This window comes from Ochotona curzoniae, unplaced genomic scaffold (genome assembly GCF_017591425.1).
Source record: "Ochotona curzoniae isolate NIBS_2020 unplaced genomic scaffold, NIBS_Ocur_1.0 contig_4514, whole genome shotgun sequence".
In the NCBI taxonomy this organism is placed as follows: Eukaryota; Metazoa; Chordata; class Mammalia; order Lagomorpha; family Ochotonidae; genus Ochotona; species Ochotona curzoniae.
Window position 1 is genome coordinate 5,090,352 of NW_024466312.1, and position 22,723 is coordinate 5,113,074.

General features: G+C 47.7%; 2 protein-coding genes across 2 annotated transcripts in view; both read right to left on the reverse strand.

Moving 5' to 3' along the window:
* TNS1 (tensin 1) overlaps window positions 1-6,720 on the reverse strand; it is a 263,601-nt gene extending 256,881 nt beyond the window's left edge. The window contains exon 1 of the mRNA XM_040986491.1: window positions 6,672-6,720. The gene's annotated coding sequence lies outside the window, so the exon portion shown is untranslated. The remainder of the gene's footprint in view (window positions 1-6,671) is intronic.
* LOC121160578 (C-X-C chemokine receptor type 1-like) lies at window positions 1,379-6,752 on the reverse strand. The gene is made up of 2 exons (XM_040986500.1): window positions 6,672-6,752; window positions 1,379-3,510 (listed from the first exon to the last, which is right to left on the reverse strand). Exon 2 carries the CDS (start codon window positions 3,488-3,490, stop codon window positions 2,414-2,416), a length of 1,077 nt encoding a protein of 358 aa, XP_040842434.1. The 5' UTR covers window positions 3,491-3,510; window positions 6,672-6,752; the 3' UTR covers window positions 1,379-2,413.
* Between the last annotated feature and the right edge of the window lie 15,971 nt (window positions 6,753-22,723).

A 22,723-nucleotide genomic window follows, 5' to 3' on the forward strand; every position in this document is an offset into this window, starting at 1 on the left:
TATACAGGGAGGAGGAGAGACAGAGAGGAAGATCTTCCATCCGATGATTGGCTCCCCAAGTGAGTGCAATGGCCAGTGCTATGCCGATCCGAAGCCAGGATCCAGGAACTTCTTCCGGGTCTCCCACATGGGTGCAGGGTCCCAAGGCTTTGGGCCGTCCTCAACTGTTTTCCCAGGCCACAAGCAGGGAGCTGGATGGGAAGTGGAGCTGCTGGGATTAGAACTGGTACCCATATGGGATCCTGGGGCGTTCAAGGCGAGGACTTAAGCCGCTAGACCACGCCGCCAGGCCCATTTGCTTCAGTCTTGTAGCTCCTCACCCATCCTCAACTCTAATTCCCCTCTAACCACCCATACCCTGGGACTCACTACCCACCCCACACCTCACCCATTCCTCCACCTCCCTCCTTAACCAGCCCCAACTACACCTTGAATCTCTCTGTCTCCAACTCCTCCCTTCCTTCCCAGCCTCTCCATGACCCTGAATCTCTCCCTGTCCCTGACATTTATCTTTCTAGAACCTCCCAGCTCATTCACCCCCTTCTCTGCGTCAAGCCATCCCTGACACCTGGCCGCTTCACCAAAAGCCACTCAGTCTCAGTTTTGCGTAAGCCGATTTGAGTTCAGCTCCTGTCATCAGCAATCCAAACAGCCCTCCCTTGCAACATTTTTACACAGCTACAAAGCGGATGGCTATAAACCAGCAAGGCAAACTGGAGGAGGGAAAGCATTGCCCAGCACAGAAGGAGGGGAAAAGGAGGGGAAAGATAAGAGGCGCTTTGAGCAGATGGTGAGCCAATAAGTTTGGGTCTTTTGAGCTTCCATTCATTCATTCAGTAAATATTTACTGAACATTTAATAGGCTCCAGGCAGCAGATCCTACACCGGGATATAAAGCCAGCAAAACAAACAGGGGTCCTGTCCTCACAGAGGCAAAGCAGACACAGAAAGGACAGCAATTCTATATGTGCACTCAGGGAGGGGCATCCCCCGCCCCTGCAAAGTTGGAGGTCAAAAGAAGGCCAAGCTGAGACTCTGAAGAAGAATGTCCTTTTTTCATTTATTTGTTTTAAAGATTTATTTATTATTTTTATTGGAAAGGCATATTTTACAGAGAGAAGAAAAGACAGAGAGAAAGAGCCATCTACCAGTTCACTCAAAAGTGGCCACAATGGCCAGAGCTGAGCCAATACAAGCCAGGAACCAGGAATTTTTCCAGATTTCCCACAAGAGTGCAGGGTCCCAAGGCTTTGGGCCATCCTCTACTGCTCTCCCAGGCCACAAGCAGGGAGCTGGATGGGAAGTGAAGCAGTCAGGACACAAACCAGCATCCATATGGAATTCTGGTAGATGTAAGGCAAGTATTTAGCCCCTGAGCCATCACACCAGGCCCAGGAATATGTCCTTTTGTTTATGCCAAAGAGATTTTCTCCAGCCTTTGGTGAGAAGATGAACAGGAGTTTATCTGCCTCTAGGAGACAGATCTAACTGAAGTTAAGGCCCCAGGAGACACCATCGTGTGGAGTGCTGCCACTAGTCTATGACAGTCAAGCCGATAATGGCTCACACGCACACACACACAAACACACGTGCGCGCACACACGTCACACACATTTTCCTCTCAGGAACACCCGAGATACAGACCCATGTACAAACGTAGAATAGCAACTTATTTAGAAATATCAGGCTGCTGTGCTGATGGGCAGCTCTACACGGGTTTGTAAGCCTGAGGACATTCCACATCAGACTGGAAGCATCCAAGGGTCAAGGCCGAGGGCTGCTAATCCCTCTCCAAATATGGCTCAGCATGGACCCAATATTACCATCATCCTGTCTGCGATGTCAGTCCAGAGGGAAAGGGCATCCCATTACAATGTGTCTGGAATCTCGACTTGGTTCACCCACCACATTCTAGGAGGATGCGCTTATTCTTCCACAAGACCACCTGGTGGTTTGATTCCTCAACCACATCTGCCTCAGTGGGCCCAGAAAACATTACAATGTACTTGAGATGGGAAATTAGTTCCATGATCAAAGACCCCCAACAGCCTGATTGGAGCAGGTGTGTACAGTGGTTGAGATGATGTTCCAAGGAGTTTCAGACCATACGAGGGAGCAGTCCCAGGATTGGCTCCAGACAAGGCTGTGCCAGTTGCCTACTTGGCAGGTCAAAGCTGCAAGAGTTCAACTTCCTCTCCACGGAAGTATGAAAGGTCAGTTCTTGGCAGTGTTTCAGCAATTCTTCAGAAATTTGGCTTGAGCCAGAAGACATTAATTCTTAACTTCCCAGCATACATAAGCTCGCCCACAAATGGAGATGTCATCCAGTCAAACCCAAACGGCCCATATACACACCCTCGGAGCTGTTCTTCCTCCTTCCTTAGCAGGAGGAGATGGTCGCCGTGGATGGCTTTCAGAGGTGTGAAGGGACAGTGATGGAAGAAGAAGTGTAAGAGGTCACGTGATGGCGTGCCAGGAACTCATGGCTAATCAGGCCACGGGTGGCCAGGATCTTGAGGAATCCATTGCGAAAATTTTGACCAATGAAGGCATAGATGATAGGATTGAGGCAACTGTGCAGGAAGCCTAGAATCTCCGTGGCTTCCAGGGCCCGGTCAATGTCATTGCGACGTGCACATGTCTCCTCAATCATACGGGTCCTCATGAGAGTGTCTGCGAGCAGGACCAGGTTGTAGGGCAGCCAGCAGAGGAGGAAGATGAGCACCACAGCAAAGATGACCCGCATGGCCCGGTGCTTCTGCCCCATGTGGGCCTTGAACAGTGTGCGCAGGGTGAACCCATAGCAGAACAGCATGACCAGCAAGGGAAAGACAAAGCCGAAGGTCTGGGGCAAGACCCTCAGCACCAAGCGCCACTTTGCTGTGTTATCACCCAGGTCCTCATAGCAGACTGGGGTAGAATTTTTCTGAACAAGAGCTTGACGAAAGATGAAGAAAGGCAGGGACAGAATTAGGGACAGTCCCCACATGCTTAAGCATACAAACTTGACCAAGTGGCGCTTCTGGATCCAGGTGCGTGTAGCATGGACAATGGCCAGGTAGCGGTCCATACTGATGCAAGCCAGCAGCAGGATCCCGCTGTAGAAGTTGACCTCCTTCAGGAGTGAGACCACCTTGCACAGGGCTGTTCCAAAAATCCAGCCTTTCACCTTGGAGGTGGCCCAGATGGGCAAGGTCAAGGCAAAGAGGAGGTCGGCTATGGCCAGGTTCAGTAGGTAAATATCAGTGACTGAACGATTGCTCCGACCGTCCAAGATGACCAGCATCACCAGGGAGTTTCCCAGCAGGCTCAGCAGGAACACCAGAGCATAGAGGATGATCATAGCATACTTGTTCATTGTTTCCACGCCTAGCACACATGGGCTAGAACCCTCGCCTGTAGGCGGCATACCTGTGACATTTAAAAGATCATCTTCTGAAAGCCACCATAAATCACTCATATTCCATAAGTCTTTTCCAATGGTACCCATAGCTTCACCTAGTCGAAAGGCTAGAAAGAAAGAAATCTGACTTAGTAACAATTCAAGTCATGTTCATCGGGGGTTCAAGAACCATGGAACCATCATCTAGGGACCTCCTGCATACTTCTTGGTTAGTTTAGCAATCAGAGATCACCTCCCCTTCAACTTCAACTTGATATCCATCAGACCGGGTTCTGAGTGTTGTCCTTCTTCCGTAACTTCAAAGCCGGCTTGAGTATGGGCCAGGATGCAATATCCTCTTGTCCTGCCTCTGTTTCAGGCCAACCCAGAGCTCTGTCTTTGTCCCCTCTCCAGGCTTCCCCCTCTTCCGTCCTCCTCCTCTTCAGCCCCTCTACACATTCAGATAAGAATACCAATATAGCTCTCCAACATTCTGAGGATGATCAGCTAGGTAAAGTGAAAAGAGGCAAATCTGTTCCCACACATTCTCTTGTTCAAACATTTTTAAAATTTATTTTGAGATTCAGAGTTACAGAGAGAGAGAGATTCTACCCACTAGTTTACTCCCCAAACGGCTGCAACTGGCCACACTGGGCCAGGCGAAAGCCAGGAGCTTCATCCAGGTTTTCTATGGAGGTGGCAGGGGCCCAAACCCTGGATCCATTTTCCGATGCTTTTTCCAAGAGCACCAGCAGGAAGCTGGATCAGAAATGCAACAGCCAGGACTCAAACCAGCGTCTTATATGGGATGCCTACAATGCAGGCAGAAGCTTTATCTGATATGCCACAAATGCTTGTCCCCAACATGTCCCTTCTGTCTTACTTCCCTATCTTTTCTTTAATTCTTGTTGATCCTCCTTAAAGTCTATTGGGGGAGTATAGTGATGACATTAAATTATAGGGATTGGAATTGAGGCATAGGAAGCAAAGCCAACACCTGTGACACCGGCATCCCATGTTATGCCAATCTGAGGCCCAGCTGCTCCCTACTAATGTACCTTTATATACAACATGTGATTACACTACGCAAAAAATAGGAAAGAGTAGAAGATGGTCCAGGTCTCTGGGCCCCTGCACTTATATGGAGACCTGAATGAAGCTCCTAGCCCCTGCTTTCAATCTGCCCCAGCACTGGCCTTGCTAGGGAGTGAATCAGAAAAATGGAAAATCTCTCTAGATCCCTCTCCCTATAGTTCTGTCCCTCTGTGTAGTTCTGTCTTTTAAATTAAAAAAGACAAATCTTTTAGAAAAAAGATGTTGAATATTTCAAGTGATTTGTTAAATGCTATACTGAAAGTGAAAAACAGAATGTATGCAAAATCACAAAGTCAAGAAATTCTAAGTTCAGAGCCATCTGCATTTTATGCTTTGTATTTATTTATTTTTGTTACTGGAAAGGGAGAGTTGTAGAGAAAGAAATGGAATACATTCCATTTATCCATTTATTCCTCGAGTTGTCATAATGACCAACTCTGAGCAGGTTAAAGACAGGTGCCCAAGCATTTGGGCAAGCCTCTGCTGCTTCCAGGAATGTTAGCAGCCAGGACTTGAACCAGTGCCCATATGGAATGCCACCATCATAGGCAAAAGGTTAACCCTCACTGCCACAGCATCTGCCTCCACTTTATCTTTAGTTAGACACCAAAAATTCCTTGGTTGGGCCCAGCGTGTTGGCTCAATGGCTATACTCTCACCTTGCAAGTGCCAGATTCCATGAGTGTCAGTTTGAGTCCCATTTGCTTCACTTCCCATCTAGCACTCTGCCTGTGGCCTGGGAAAACAGCAGAGATGGCCCAAAGCCTTGGAACCCTGTACCTGCATGGGAGACCCGGAAGAAGCTCCTGGCTCCCAACTTCAGATCAGCTCAGCTCCAACCACTGTGACCACTTGGGGAGTGAACCAGCAGATGGAAGATCTTTGTCTCTCTTTCTCTCTGTAAAATATGCCTTTCTAATAAAAACAAATAAGTCTTTAAAAAAAAAAAGGAAAGAAAGAAAGAAAAAAAAGCCTTGGTCTTCTGCCTACAAAAAACTTAAGCATTTGAAAGTCTCCATCTTGGTCACTGAAATTGTTCCTTTCCTAAATCTGCAACAGAATCATTATATTTTTTACCAAGAAACTCTGCTGAAAAAACTCAAAAGCCAAAATGAGAGCCCGGCATGGTAACCTAGCACATAAAGTCCTCACCTTGAACACACCAGGATCCCATATGGGCGCCAGTTCTAATCCCAGCAGCTCCACTTCCCATCCAGCTCCCTGCTTGTGGCCTGGGAAAGCAGTCAAGGATGGCCCAAAGCTTTGGGACCCTGCACCCATGTGGGAGACCCAGAAGAAGCTCCTGGCTTCTGGCTTCAGATTGTCTCAGCTCCAGCCATTGCAGCCATCTGGGGAATGAACCATCAGATGGAAGACCTTCCTTTCTGTCTCTCCTCTCTGTATATCTGACTTTCCAATAAGAATAAAATAAATATTAAAAAAAAAAAACCAAAAACCAAAATGGGAAGCAAATCACAGCTGAGCTGCTGGGCAGGGAGATGGAGGCGGGGGTTTATAGTTCTCTCCACCCACACAGCCACTGAAGTGTCTCCCAGAACCCCAAGATCTCCAGAGAACAGTCAGAAAGTTCCAAACTGGGAGATCCAGATCCTGGCGTGCAATCCTCATTCTCCCGCCTTCTCCCTCCCCCAAGCTGTGGGGCTGGCTTTGCTTTCTCACCTGCAGACTCAGGCAGACACTGGTGTGTGCCTTGCAAACCTCCTTCCAGGTCTCAGGTTCTAGAAGAGCTTCAGGCACATTTACCTGTTCTAGCACATTCTCTCTCCACCCCTTTTGGCATTTTTATAGATGACAGTGTCATGGGGTATAAAGACCCAACTGAAGGATTGTCAACTGCTGACCCACACAAAAGAGAGGAGAGGAGAGGAGAGGAGAGGAGAGGAGAGGAGAGGAGAGGAGAGGAGAGGAGAGAAGAGGGGAGGAGAGGGGAGGGAAGAGGAAAGGGGAGGAGGGAAGGGGAGGAGAGGGAAGGAGGGGGATGAAGAGCAGGCACCTCCTTGCCACCAACCACCACCTCAAACAAGGTGGGAATTGAGCCTGTGGTCGCAGGGCAGGAAGCAAGAAGTCGGTTTAGCATCCACCTTCAGGGGGGCGGGGAAACAACTGTGCCCCCTAAGCTGAATGAAACCTCCCTCCTCAAAGGAACTCCTGGCCAGCGGTGCAGGTTGCCTACCTGAGGCACGGCCAGATGTGTCCAGCTGTGGGATCTTGCGGGCTCAGAGACCAGAGTGACTTCAGACTTACAGAGAACTTATGAATAAAAGGAAATCGGGAACTGAGGCCAGACCACACCTCCCTCCCAGCCCCACCCATGTCTACATTTGGAGAAGCACAGATTCAGCCTGCGGCTCACAGGTGTCACACTCTCCCGCCCCCCCACACATACCTGGGTTCCATGAGCCTGAGCAGGGCTGAGATTCTATTTGTCCTTGCTGTGGTGTGCATGGGTCATTCTCTTCTCGTCCTTTCTTGAACGCGTTTCCCTCTGCAGCTGTCTAAATTCCCTCACAGAGCACCTTTGAAAGCTTCCCACTTGCCTATAAGAATAGAAGGGAGGGGATTTGTCACCTTCAGGAAGGACTGTAAGGAGGAGACCTGGGGCAGGTGGGTGGGGATTTATATTTATATTGCAGGCTGTTTGGGGTGGGCTTGAAGCGATTTGAAAGGGAAATTAGCCCCTTCCAACAGCAATCGCTCATGTACAACCTCTACCAGTGATCTGTGGAATAGAGCGAGGTGAGGCTGAGTGGGGCTGGATGACAGAGAGACCGTTGGCGCTGGAGCGGTGGAAGGAAGAGGTGGTCTTGTCTTTTTCCTCTCTGCACTGAAGGGTGCTTTCTGCAGGAAACTGCCCGCAGCAGCTAATGCCAATCCCCTGGCTGTCCTCTGCCACTTGCTTCAAAATGCAAACCCTGCGAAGTGTTCGCTAGGTAGCCTGCCTCCCCACACTGCGATCTGCTGGAGAAAAAGGACCCTCCCTGATTCATCTCCACGTGCTCTGTCAAGAACCAGAGCAGGTGCTCAGTGATGGCTTAGAGACGCGAGGGGGAGCGGGAGCCCAGACTCCCAGCAGGATCCAGCCTGAAGCACGGATGCTTCAGACGTGTCTGAGAGCTTCCCTTCCACAGAGCTGGACTGGTTTGCTTGGCATCCTTCCCCTCCTGCCACCCTCTATTGTTTGAAGTCAACCTCAAGGGCGAGTTTAAGTCCTGCCTCTGCCATAAAGGCTAAATGCCTCCCAGCATAGGTTCTACCACTAGAAAACTTTCTTTTTCCCAGTTGTCTTTTTGTTTGCAGGCAGTAGCAGAAATAGGAGACCATACCCTAGGGCTGCTCAAACCTGTCTTTTTCTGACGCTTTTGTATGCGAGCTGATGCCTACGCCAGGAAGCACTAGAGAATGGGACCATCCTGAAAGGAAGTAGACCTTGCCTCTATGAGCCATTAGGGCTGCTGCTAAGGCACTAAACCCGAACAAGGACCAACGGGGGTAAAGAGCCCCAGAGCCTAAGCTACAAAACCCCTGCAGATGCTCCAGAGCCCACCAGAGGGCAGCAGTCACCGAATAACAAGCTCTCGCAAATGACACAAGAAACGCGAAGCAAGTTTCCAGCTCCTCTTGGTCAATCTCCTTCCGCTTTCCCTAAACTCTCCCTCAAGTGAGTTCGCCTTCCAGGAAAGTTTCAACGAGGCCCAGAGGGATCAGGAATTGAAGGGGAAGCAACGTCTGTGGATGAGCACGCTGGTGACATCAAGGACTGCTCAAGAGACAGGAGCGAAGAAGAACCTGGCTTTGTGATAAGAAGCAGTGTTTCACTAAAGGAGAGGAGAGACGCAGAAAGATAAGCCTGGGACACAACTTGCCTGTTGGAAAACTGCCTGGGTTCTGGCGTGATGGCTCAGCTGGCTAATCCTCCCCCTGCAAACACTGGGGTCCCGTATGGGTGCCAGTTCATGTCCCATCTGCTCCACTTCCCATCCAGCCCCCTGCTTGCGGCCTGAGAAAGCAGCAGAGGACGGCAACCTGCACTGCTGTGGGAGGCCCTGAGGTGCCCCCTAGCTCCTGGCTTTAGATCAGATCAGCTCTGGCCATTGAAGTCACTTGGGGGTGAACCAGCAGATGAAAGATCTCTCTATTCCCTCTTCTCTCTGTAAGTCTGCCTTTCCAATAAAGATAAGTAAATCTAAATTGGAAAAAAAAAAAAAAAGGCACCAGCCATTGTTCCTAATAGGATAGCATTGTTCCATCTTGGGCAGAACACCCAGTGTCCGCAGAGACTGCTGTGACAGGTGCAGCTGGAATGCCAGGCAGGTGGCAAAAAACATGGGCTGATTCTCTTTGGACCACTGCATTTTGGACACAGCGGCCCCTGCACCAGGCAGGCTGTGACTGAATCCCCCGTTCGGTCCCCGCGTTGCCCATGGTGTCCATGCAGGCATCTCATCCTCCTTCCTCCAAGAGAATCCTTCAGCTCCAAGGACCAAAGCCAGGAAACAGAGGTGACAGAGAAGTTCCCCCTCTGTCCCCACGGATCATCCCCGGAGCCACAAGCTCAAGGGCTATGCGGAGCCCATCAAAGGCCGGGAAGCTTGTCCACTAACTGTGGGAAAGCCAGTGTGTAAGCTTGTGGCAGCTGGCAGCCATGTTGCTGCCACGGAGGGCAACACTCGCTGCCCAAGCACAAAAGCCAACACACAGAGGGAAACAAGGTTGAGCAAACCGCAGAGAAGCAGAGTCTGAAACAGATGGTGCCCAGGGGCCATCTTCCTTCTGTGCCCGAGATGGGGACTTAATGCCCTCAGTTGTTCAGACCAACTCACCTTGTGTTTTCTGGCAAAGCAGTGCCAAGCTGGGGAAAGTGCTGGAAACCGAAGTAACCCCGGGGAGAGGAGAGAAGGGTGAGTATCAATGTTGAGGCTGTGACAGGCAGGAGAGGCCCGAGCAGTGGCCTGGCAGTGCACACACCTCCTGTCCCTGGTTGCCAAGTCCCCAGTGGGAGCCCAAGAGGAACCTTGGAATGTAGGCACGTGCAGAACTCATCTGAGGAATTGACTCTGTGTCCTGCAGAAAGACCCAGAAGTCCTACTTTGTCAGTTGGTGACCTTGGGCGAGTTTCTTAACATGTCCACATAATCTTGCCTACAGAAACAGAGCTGATCCTACTTGCCTCCCAGGGCTATTTTGAGGGTGAAACGGGAAGAGAACCTAGGCTCCAGAACTGCATCACTCGAGTCTAAACGGGGCAGCTGGGGTGCTCACACTGCACCTTGGTTTTCTCCAAGCAGCTCTGGTTCACAGCTTGGATAGGAAGATCTGTGAGTTAGTGCAGAGGAAGTTCCAGCACTAGAAAAGAATACGTCTACACACTTGGCTTTCATTAGGTACGATTGCTGCCGTGGTCCTATAAGGGAAGGTGTATCGAATGCACTAAAAAAATACAGATGCCTCCCACCCTAATCCCATAGCACACTTAACAGGAGAAGAAGGAAGTAGTGAAAGGAGAGACAGAACAAGGAAGGAAAGGGGAAAGAAAAGTAAAACTTGATTATTTTATTCATTGTTCTATTTCCATCCAAAAGTAATTTATACAAATTATCTTCCCTTAAAAGCAATAAAGGGGACTAGTGTGGTGGCGCAGCAGCTTAACCATCCCATAGGAGAAGTGGTTCAAATCCCAGTGGTTCCACTTCCAATGCAGCCCTCCTGCTAATACACCTGGGAAAGCTGCAGAAGATGGCTCAAATGCTCAGGACCCCTGTAGGCTTGTAAGAGAGCATTCCAAAGCCCCAGCCTTTGGCCTAGCCCAGCCCCAGTAGCAATAGCCATCTGGGGAGTGAACCAGCAGGTAGATCTCCCTCTCTCCCTCTCTCTGTAACTCTGCCTTCCAAATAAAAAGAAATCTTTGGGAAAAAAATGTACACACAGCAATATCTGTAGGACCCCAGTTAGGTTTTAAAAACATAAAAATGGTAATAATGAGGGTGAGCATTTAGTCTAGGGTTGAGACGCTCACATCCCACACCAGGGTACCTGGATCCAGTGTCCAGCTCTGGCTCCTGACTTGCACTTCCTGCTAACGCAGACAGTGGTGAGGGCTCAAGTAATGGGGTCCCTATCACCCACATGGGCGATGTAGATTGAGTGCCCAGCTCCTGACTTCAGCCTGGCCAGCCCCAGGCATGGTGGGTATTTGGGGATTGGATCAGCAGGTAGAAGATCTCTCTCTCTGCCACTCAAATAATTTTTTTAAACAAAGCAATAATGTACAATAATAATTAATGTTATGGAAAAATATTTGTAACAGACTACTAAATGGAGTAGGCCTAATAGGGGAACTTAGGGGACTCCTTTGCTGGGCTGCTGCTTTCACTGGTGAACGTGAGAGCTGGGACTGGAGGAGGGCTGGTCTAGGGGGCAGGTTGGGCTAGAGTAGGCTGCTGCACCTGCTGGCGTGCACAAGAGCTAGAATGGGTGCACGCCAGCCGAGCCAGGCTGTAGCAGCAGCTGGCAAGTGCCAGGACTGGATGCAAGTCATGTCAGGACTGGATGCAAGTCATGTCAGGCTGGACTGCAGTATCCCCTGGCAAGTGTAAGATCCAGGGTGGGAACATGCCTGGCAGGGGAACAGGGGGCATTCCCCTGCTGTACCTATCATGGTGAGCACAAGAGCCAAAACTGGGGATAGATGAGACTGGACAATGCACAGCACCTGTCAGCATGTGTGACGTTCGGGCTTGAGAGCAGGTCAGACTGAGCTAAGCCACAGAACCCACAAGTGTGCACAAGAGCCAGATGGGATGTGGGCTGAGCTGGGCTAAGCCACAGCAGAGGCTGGGCCTGACTAGGCCACAGCACCCACTGGTATGTGTGAAGACTGGGTCTGTGGCCAGCTTGCTGGGCTGGGAAACAGGCCTTGTCAGTTCATATGAGATATGGGACTGAGGAGGAACTGACCAAATTACATCCACTGGTATGTGCATTGGCTGGTGCAGGTAACACACCACACCTGACCCTGCTCTGCCTGGCACACATAAGAGTCAAGTCTGAGGGCACCCCACGTGAGGCTTCTTGGGTAATTCATCAACTAACTGGACTGCCAGCCTCAGGTCCCTGCCACAGGGAAAATCACAGGATGTGTGATCCAACCTTGGAGCGTATGTGCCATATATCAAGACTGGAGCTTTTCAGTTGCTGATGCCTGTGCAGTGGTCAGCATTCCCAGAGGCACACAGGGGACTGACGGCCAGCTCATCTAGGCCAGCAGAGGATAGCAACTGCCTTGTCAGAGGATGGACAACAGAACAGGTTGGACAGTTCTCCTGGCCATGCTTTGCAGCATGTTCCTGGATGCGCTAAAGTGGACTTTGTCAGCCAGTAGACCTTACAAAGATTTTCTCAGCCCTGGAGCAACAACATCAACAATGTCTTGGGACTCTCAAAACCATGCAAGTACCACCCTCAGAACAGTCTTCCTCATATAGGGTCACTGGGTATAATCCAAGGACCATTCCCTATCCCCGAGTGCTGATGTAGTTTGACAGCAAGGAGAGGCCCTCTCCCTCTCCCCCCCCCTCGCCCACAAAGGAGAAAAAAGACTGAAATGTGCCCCACCCACCTTCCTCTACACCTGACCCTCCCCACTCAGAGACCCAGAAGGGTATGCATCCCTCTCGACTATGTAATCAATATTAAAAACAAATTTTAACAAAAATGCTAAATGAAAATAAAGATTAACAAGCAACATGCACAATGGAACATGGGGTAATAAAAACCCATAGGTAGAGCCCGGCACCATGGCCTAGTGGCTAAAGTCCTAGCCTTGAACATGCAAAGATCCCATATGGGCACCAGTTCTAATCCCAGCAGTCCCACTTCCCATCCAGCTCCCTGCTTGTAGCCTGGGAATGCAGTCGAGGACAACCCAAAGCCTTGGAACCCTGCACCCGTTTGGGAGACCTGGAGGAAGTTCCTGGCTCCTGGCTTCAGATTGGCTCAGCTCCAGCTGTTGCCGCCGCTTGGGGAGTCAATCATCAGACGGAAGATCTTCTTCTCTGTCTCTCCTCCTCCCTGTATATCTGCCTTTCCAATAAAAATAAATAAATCTTTTTTAAAAATGTGTATTTGTGCATTTTAATTTTTGAAAGAAAGGAAGAGTCTTCTGGGATCATTTCCTCTCTCATCGCTCAGATTCCCATGTAGCAGACCCTGAACTGCACCCCCACTGGACTCCCAGCCACCCCAACAGTCTCCTTGTTTTGGCCTTACTCCATCACCCACTGTTGTTATAATTGCAGACCACATAAGGATAATTCAATGCTCACAGACAATTGAATTTAAAAATGTTTAGGGGCCACTGCTGATCTACTACCTGCAATGCCGGCATCTTGCATTAGAATGCCCATGTGAGTCACACCTGCTCCACTTCTGATCCAGCCTCCTGCTAACGCACCTGAGAAGTGCATTAGCCCAGCATGATGGCTCACTGGCTAAATTCTCGCCTTGCATACCTGGGATCCCATATGGGTGCTGATTCATGTCCTGGCTGTTCCATTTCCCATCCAGCTCCCTGCTTGTGACTTGGGAAAGCAGTGGGGGACGGCCCAAAGCCTTGGGACCCTGCACCACATGGGAGACCCAGAAGAAGCTCCTGGCTCCTAACTTCAGATCAGCTCAACTCCAGCCTTTACAATCACTTGGCGAGTGAATAATCAGATAGAAGATCTTCCTCTCTGTATATTTGACTTTCCAATAAAAATAAAATAAATCTTTCTTTTAAAAAAAGTGAGTTTGGGGCCCGGCGTCGTGGCGCAAGTGGTTAAAGGTCCTCGCCTTGCACGCCCGGGATCCCATATGGGCGCCGGTTCTAATCCCGGCAGCCCCGCTTCCCTTCCAGCTCCCTGCCTGTGGCCTGGGAAAGCAGTCGAGGACGGCCCAAAGCTTTGGGAGGGAACCTGCACCCGCGTGGGAGACCCGGAAGAGGCTCCTGGCTTCGGATCGGCATAGTATCGGCCCGTTGCGCTCACTTGGGGAGTGAATCATCAGACGGAAGATCTTTCTCTCTGTCTCTCCTCTCTGTATATCCGCCTTTCCAATAAAAAAAATAATAAAAATAAATCTTTAAAAAAAAAGTGAGTTTGATAACAGCCAAAATTCTTTAAGAACAGCGTATTGCATTTATTTCAAAGGTGGAGTTACAGAAAGAGAGGGAGAGACAGAGAGCAAGATCTTCCATCCACTGTTTCTCTCCCCAGATGGCCACAACATCCATGGCTGGGCCACGCTGAAGCCAGGAGCTAGGGGCTTCTTTCAGGACTCCCACAAGGGTGCTGGGAATCAGCCACTTGGCCACCCTCCAATGCTTTTTCCAGGCACATTAGCAAGGAGCTGGATCAGAAGTGGAGCAGCTGGGACACGAATCGGTATCCATATGGGGTACCAGCATTGGCTCTACCACCTATGCCACAGCACTGGTCCCAAACCAAAGTTCTTTCTTTTTTCTATTTTTTTTAATTATTATTATCATTTTATGATACAGTTCCATAGGTCCTGGAACTTCCTTTCCCCCTCTCCCTAAGTCCCCTCCTCTCCCCCACTGAGATCCTCTATGTCATTACTAACATATAGTTCTTCATACACAGCCATATGTCCATCATTGAGGGCATGGACAATGACAGAGCCAGCATCCTATTGTCAAGATACAGTAAACAGTTTCATTGGGAGTCCATCTTTGTCTTGAAGTAGAGATGCATACTACATTGTATCCTCACATCTGGATATGATAGTCTCCATCACACAGCTGCTATACATCCTCTTAAATGAAAAGCCTTTGTTTTGTACAAAATCAACAACAGGGAGAAAAGAAGAAACTAAGAACACCATGAAATTAAATAACATGCTACTGAATGACTAAGGAAAATCAAGAACCTTCTTGAAGAAAATGATGTCACACAAGGAAAGCTTAGAACCAGACAAGAAATGGTCAGCATGGACTCACACATACCTTACTAGGAAGGACACAAAGATTAGTTACTCCTCACTAAGGTATTGAAGATTTCTCTGCACACCCCTTCTAAAACTGTTCTGCACCTCAATTGTTGACATATGTCTTGTTAGAGTTATAACCCAGTTTAGACTATGCTAAAATCTGCCAAGTTCAGCAAAATTATGCTTCAACACTATAAACTGCTAAATACTAAAATGAAAATAGACATGAGACAGCTGAATAGTACCCTATAGTCATTTTAAGGTGTATAGCAGCCGGTTCTGTGTATAAGCTAAAATTGAAATGTCAATAAAGTAGTCACAGGATGTGGTTAAGAACTTGCATTTTTTAAAACATATTGGTTACTCAGTACCATGTCAATTAATTCCATAATGTTGTGAATTGTCGTTGATGTTATGTCATGGCTTAAAATTGATTGGGATGATATTCTGCCAGCTCTGCCTTCAGACCAGAGATGGTCTCCCCAAGAAACTGTTGAATTTACCTGGACAATAAGATGCTGGACTCTATGCATGGTACATGCTTGCAATGAAAGAAACATGACTGAATTTGAAATGTAATACAGCAACAAGGTGGAGGAATCCACCATGGAGAGAGGGTACGGGGAGGGGTTACGGGATCCCCAGAGCATATGAAATTGTGTCACATAATGCAATATAATTAATAAAAATATATATATTTTTTAAAATAAAGAAAATGATGTTACTGTATGATCTATGAGTCATTGAATAATTTAATCAGAAGAAACTGTTTTGAAGAGATGAAACTAACAAAAACAAAAACATCAAAATCCATGAGATACAGTTTCTGCTGATCTTTGTTGGTGAGATTTGTCTCTTATAGACAACAAATAGATGAGTTTTGTTTTTTGATCCAGTCTACTAATCTATGACGTTTCATTGGGCTTAAGCCATTTACATTCAGGGTTAATATGTATGGGTGGTAATTTGGTCCTGTCATTTTAGGAATGGGTTGTTCATTGGTTTAGTCTTCTGTTGTTATTTTACTGGGATGTTCTTCACATTTGCCTTTGGTTTTGTTTGGTGCTATTCCTCTTCTGTGTCAAGGAACATCTTTAAGTATCATTTGTAGGGCAGGTTTGGAAGAAGCATAGTTTTTGAACTTTTCTTTACTGTGGAAGAATTTTCAATTTTCAAAATTTTCATTTTCAAAGGCAAAGGAAAGTTTTGCTGGATATGTTATCTTGGGCCAACAATTTTTTTTCTTTTAGAATCTGGAATATGTCACTCCATTCCTTTCTGGCCTGTAGAGTTTCCTGTGAGAGATCTCCTGAGTTTAATTGGCATTCCTTTGTATGTCCATTGATTTTTTTCATGTGCACATTTAAGGATCTTTCCCTTATATTCAATTAAAGAAAGCTTGATTATCCTGTGTTGTGGTGAAGATCACTTTTGATCAACCCTGTCGGGAGTTCTGTGCTCCTCATGGATATTTCCTAGTTTATTTCCTAGATTAGGGAAATTTTCTTTTATTATTTCATTAAATACATTTTTAAACCCAGGTTGTCTTTCTGCACCTTCTGGGACTCCCATAACTCTTATATTTGGCCTTTTAATAGTGTCTTTCAATTCTTGAATGATTTTTTTAGTTTGATTCAGCTCTGCTTTCAACTTTTCATTTATTTCTCCCTGGTGACAGGAAATAGCTTCCAATTATGAGATTCTTTCTTCTGCTTGCTCCATTCTACTTTGGAGACTCTCTATTGTACTTTTAATTTGCTCCACTGTATTCTTCATTTCTGATATATCAGCTTTCATTTGATTCATTGCCAATGTGACATATTCTTTCAATTCCTTGAACTCCTGTATTGCTTGCTTCTCATTGTTGATAAGAAGCTTTATAACAAATGTTTTGAATTCTGTATCCCCCATTTGCTCAGTGTCTTCCTCAGTTAACTCTGAGGTTGGCAAAGGGTTTTGATCCTTTGCAGGGGAATCTTCAGTAATATTCATTGTGCCTTTGTCTCCTCTTTTGCTCTTGGTCATTGCACTTCTGGTTAGCAGAGTCTTCTCCTTGGGGCAAGTTTCTAAGCTCTATAACCCACAGGTCTACAATTCGATTCTACTTATTATGGTTGCTATACAGCACTTTGGTTGCAGTTACTTGTGCCACTCCCTCCAGCTAGTTTCAGGTCTGGGTTCTTATGTTAGACTTCCACCACGGTCTCCATAGCCCCAGGTCCTGGCTCTCCACTCTCCTCCTCCTGTGATACTGGCTGCACCGTTGTCTATCCCACTTCTGTTTTGAGTAGTTCCCAGGATTAGGGAGACACTAGGAGTTCTATATGGCTAGGTTGTTAGTGGTTCTGATCTTGCCAAAACCTGTTGGCCGTTAGGTCTTTGACCACATGGACCTATTTTGACCTGTCTGATGCCATAGTCAGTATTATTTTCCCTGCAGGACCACTGAGCTCAGTGAGTTGGTTCCCAGCACAAGTGCATGCACAGCTCACTGTTGTCCCTGCAGTGTTAAAGCTTTTGCCACATTGTACATAATGGTGCCTGATGTACCACTAGTGCCCCTACTGGAGTTCTTGATCTGCTGGCCATCAGGTCTGAGGGCTACCCAGACCGATCTTTGGTGGAATCTGTAGGATGTCACATTGTTGCAATTCACTGAGCCAGAAATGAGATCACTCCCAGTTCAGGACATGCATAGTCCTGTCCCATAGCCTTTTTCTGCTTACACAAAATGGTGCCCAATTTGGCTCTAGTAGGAGGTGGGGCAGCTACCACCTGTCTGGGACCTGCTGCTCTGTCTCTGCTCCTGATCAAATCAAACAGACCAGCAGAATGGACAGTTCTTTTCTCTGGGTTCGCCCCCTGAGCTCCCGGTGCAAATCCCTTCCCACCTGGTTGCTGGTGGGGTTCTAGCGGCAGGTGCAATTCAGATCACTGTTCACTGAATGCCGTTGGGGCATCAATCACTGCAACACCACACCATTGCGTCCACTGCTTTTCTGTGTCTATCAGTCTCCAGGTGCCCCTTTGCTGTCATTCTGTCCTTTCCTATTTCCTGGAATGTGCCCTCTCTGCTTCACACTGGCTAAAGTTTCTCCATCTGTTTAAACATGTCCCCACCCTATTCTGCCATCTTGATTTCTATCAAACCTAAGTTCTTAATGACTTTCAAGACCTTCCCCACGACTACCCCACTTCACTATCCCTTCAATTTGTTTTCTGGGGCTGCAGTAACAAAGCACTGAAAAAGATGAAAGGGAGCTTCAACAATGGACAGCTGTCATGGCACAGTTCCAGAGGCTGCCAGTTCAAGACCAAGGTAGCCAGCAGGGCTGCTTCCTCCTGAGAGAGAGAGAGAGAGAGAGAGAGAGAGAGAGAGAATCCAATCGGCTGGATGCCCCTCCCCAGCTCCGTCTGGGTGGCAATCTCCAGTGTTGCTTGGTTCATAAAGCCTCCAGGCAGGTCTTGACCTCCATCCTCACCCCCAACCCCCTTCTCCCTGCATGTGTGTCTATGTTCCGACATCCACTTTCTAGAAGGTCAGTGGTCTTACTACATTGGAGTCCTTCTGATGAATTCACCCTAACTAATGACACCTGTCACAATGCACATTCCAAAGGTGACATTTTGAGACCCAGTAGGGCAGGATGGGGTGTGTGTGCGCGCGCGAGTTGGGGGGGGGGAGGGAGTGCTTCTGCTTCAATACGGGAAGGTAGAAGACATGATTCAACCCAGAGTACATGCTTAGCCACTTGGGCCTCCAGGATTTCCTGCTGCCCTGGGGCGCAGGCCTGGCTGGCTGCTTTACCAGAAAGTTCCCCCTTAGATTGCCCTGCAAGCTACGCCTGCACCTCCCCCAAGCGTGTGCTCTGTGTCTCATTCTCCCTGAGCCTTCCCAGCCCATCTAGTTAAGACTGCACCTCCCCCAAGCTTCCTCATCTGTCCCACCCTGATCTATTTTTAAACTTTTTTCTATTTTCTATTTCTCTATCTTGAACATCCCCCACCCTATCCCCCAGGAAACACTTACCACTTCCTGCAGTAACATGGTTTGCTTTTTTACAACATAGTCTATTGCTCAGGGCCTCTGTCCTCTGAGGAACTTAAGCTCCACAGGGCAGGATTCTTTCTCTATTTTCACCGCTGTGTCCCTCAAGTGCCTAGCAGAGGATGCAATAAGATGTCAAAGAACAAAAAAGCCAAAGAAAGATGGATTCGAGTTCTAGAGATGGGGAGACCCACCAACGACTTGCTCTGTGCTTCTCTCTTCCACCAGCCCCCAACTTTTGAACACATTTGACAAAACTGAGTCCCCCTTCCCCCTTCCAGCCCCCAGGGTTAACAGAGATAGCTTAGCACTGAGAGCCCCCTGCTGTGACTACACCTGGGGATGAGTCAGAAGACGCATTTGCAACGCCAGGCCAGGAGAGGGCAGCATTATCTTCAACTCCAGCCAAACTGAGACTAATGTACCTCAGACTTGTCCATCGGGTTAGGCAACCTAACCCCACCCTGGAAAGTATGCCGACCAAGAGATCAGCCGTGGACAAGGACTTGAGCAGGACTGGAATTGAGCAATTGAACACTAGCCCCCCTGTGGTCACCAAGTTTCTCAACTAGTCATAGGCTCGCTCTGGCCATTGCAGCCATTTGGGGAGTGAACCAGTGAATGGAAGACCTCTTTGTCTCTCCTTGATATACATCTACCTTTCAATACAAAAAATAAATAGATCTTTAAAAAAAAGTCATCTCCTCTAGGACCATTTTCCTCCCTGACAGCCTGCCTCATGGAGGAAGGTTCTGGTAAACTTTGCTTCTTTCTCTCCCACATGGGCCCAGCCAGTGTGGTCAGTGATGGCTTGACTAGCTTATCCTCCTTCTTAAAAACACTAGGATCCAGATGGGTGTTAGTTCCTCCCTGGCTGCTCTGTTTCCCATCCAACTCCCTACTTGTGGCCTAGGAGAAGCAGAAGATGGCCCAAAGCCTTGGGACCTTGCACCTGCATGGGAGCCCAGGAAGAAGCTCCATTGTGGCCACTTAGGGAGTGAACCAGCAGATGGAAGATCTTTGTCTCTCCTTCTCTCTGTAAATCTGCCTTCCCATTAGAAATAGATAAATCTTTTTTGAAAAAATTTAATGAAAGATAAACAAGCAAAAAATTGAACAAAAGATTTTTCAAGACATTTCACAAAAGTTGCCAATATACCTATGAAAAAATGCTCAACATACAGTCATTGTTGAAATGAAAATGCAGATCACAGTTGAAAAAAACATTACGCAATCACCAGCATGACTAACAATGAAAAAAGAATGCTCATATCGAGAGCTGGCGGGACTGGCATGGCGGCACAGCACCTAAGGCTGTCACCTGAAACCTGCTGCCAGTTTGAGCCCCACTTAAGCAGAAATCACTATTGTGCTTCTGATTCCTGCTAATGTGCCCAGGAAGTGAGCAGGGGATGGCCCAGGTGCCGGGCTCCTGCCACCCATGTGACAGATCCAGATGGAGTTTGCAGCCCCGGGCATCACAAGCATTTGGGGAGTAAGCCAGCAGATGAAAGATCTCTCTCCCTGCAGATTGCGTGCGTGTGTGTGTGTGTGTATGTGTGTGTGTGTCCTTCAGATAAAATTAAAATAAATAAATGTTTATGTGCCTCATGATATATAAATCTTACATCAAAAGAAAAGCTATGAATATTGATCTTTAACAATATATGCGTTAACATATATATGTAGTGCTTATTTAACACAAAATTATGTGAATGTTAATGTATTTAGTATACTGCTATTTGCAATTTACTTTGAAAAAACATCAAAAATAAAATGAGTTAATGAATATAGGGAAGCCTATGTGGATAGTTATGAGAAAAAGAAAATAAAATGTAGTAACAGCATCTAGGCAGTGGATATATAGGCACACACTATAGCATTTGTTTATATTTTGCTTTGTGTTTGAAAGTTTTTACAATAAAATGTTGGTGGTGTGTGGAGATCAGCCAGCATTCAGTCTTGGTCATCTCGCCCAGAGAGCAGACACATCCCCCGTGAACCATACTCCCCACCCCTCCTCATTGCCTCCCATCCAGACCTTTTCCTTCCTTTACCCAGTCTGTACCCCTTGGAATAGGGGCGTTTTCTCCTAAACATAACACTGCTTCTTCCCAAACTTCATGAAAGGCAGCATGACATCTTTCCAGTCCCACTGCTCGCCAGTTTTGTGATTAGACAAACGGGCTCACCTTTGAACCTCAATTTTGTCATCTGTAGGATGAGAAGAAATGAGAATGACATACAGTAGGCACCAAATAAATGTCTAAATTTGCAGCTAAATGCAGGCAAGGTGGAGTTATAAATGACTTTCACAGTAAACCCCTAGAGTTTAGATCCGTGTTCATTTACTAGAAATTTACCTGTTTGTTCTCCCTATCTTTCCTCCCACACAGAAAGAGCTGCCTTCATCTTGGACAGTTAGCATCTGCTTCACCAAATACAAGACTATGCGTGAGCTAGGAGCAGTTCCCACCTGGGCAACAGGGTGTTAGATTTCCACCATTGTCTGTACCTACAATGTCACGATACACTGAAATGCCAGTGTATCATGTGACTGTCGCAAAAGGTCTATACAACTGTAATACTACAGGGGGGGTTGGGATGGGGATATGAGGAAGATAACAGGGAAAATTCCTGAGCCTATGGAGCTATATCCTAAAAATGTAAGGAAAAATGTTTACAGGAACAGTCCCTCTTGCAAAAAATCGAATGCGATGACTGCAATAATAAACATAGGTTCAAGCTACAAGAGTTGCAAAAAGCTTCCAGAAGTCTTTGATGTGGGTGTTGCAGAATGGGCAAGAGTTTTCCAGAGAGAACTGGAGAAGAGAGCTTTACCAGGCAGAGAGAACAGCATATGCAAAGGCACTGAGCAAGGAAAGACGATGCACTCCCCCAACTTAGCAGATAGCTTGTGCTATCGGAGCCTAGGAGAAGCAGGCCACAAGGCTGCAGAGGAAGGTGAGGACCAACTCACTCCCGGCACATTTTAGAAACACACTTTTCTAAAAAGATTTATTTTGGACCTAGTACAGTAGGCTAGTGGCTAGGATCCTCACCTTGCACACACCAGGGTCCCATATGGTGCCAGTTTGTGTCCCAGTTGCTCCACTTCCCATCCAGCTCCCTGCCTGTGGCCTGGGAAAGCAGCTGAGGATGACCCAAAGCACTGGGATCCTGCACCTGCGTGGGAAACTCAGGAGACATTCCTGGCACCTGGCCTCAGATCAGCTCAGCTCAGCTCTGGCCGTGGGAGCCACTTGGGAAATGAACCAGCTGATGGAAGATCTTTATTTCTGTCTTTTCGTCTCTGTAACACTTACTTTCCAAGAAAAATAAATTTTTAAAAGGTTTATTTTATTTTTATTTTAAAGACAAAGTACGGAGAGAGTGGGAGAACAGAGAAATTCTCCACTGATTCACTCCCAAAGTGACCATAACAGAGCTGAACTGCTCTGAAGCTGGGAGCCAGAAGCTTCTTTCAGGTCTCTCACATGCATACAGGAACCCAAGCACTTGGACATGCTCTGGTGTTTTCCCAGGAACATTACCAGGGGGCTGGATGGGAAGTGGAGCAACCAGGAGCTGCAGGTGGAAACTTAACCTAGTAGGGCTGGCTCATGGACCCACTGGTAAGTGCAAAACCTGGCACTGGGAGAGGTTCTGATGGAGGAGCTTGGGCAACTCCTCTGGCACGACACAGACCTGACAGGTAAGCGCAAGAAACATGATAGGAAACAGCTCAGAACAGGCCATGGAAAGTTACCCACTGGCATACAACTGGCAGGGGTTGGGGGAAGACCAGGCTAAATCTGTCCTAAATTTGTCCACTGGCAAATCCAAGCACCAGAACAGTGTGAGTCGAGCCGGGTTCGGTCGCAACAGACTAGTGCACAATACAAAATGCCAAGGTGAGGTTGCCTGTACCAGAAGGGACCGCAGCACCCAACCAGCAAGCGTGAGAACAAGGAAGGGAGGGGGCAGAGCCGGCAGGGGAATAAGGGAGGGTTCCTTTGCTGGACAGCTACTCCCACTGGAGAGCGTGGGCTGGGATAGAGGCAGACCAGACTAGGCAGGGCTACAACACCTGTGCGCCTCATGTGGACTAGATCAGGGAAAAGCCAGGCTGGGCTGATTATTCCTACTGATGCAAACAAAATTAGAATGGGTGAGGGTTGTTTGGGCTTAGC

Coding starts and splice junctions, on each gene's coding strand:
- LOC121160578 (XM_040986500.1), bottom strand. CDS start 3,490: ATGGGTACCATTGGAAAAGACTTATGGAATATGAGTGATTTATGGTGG.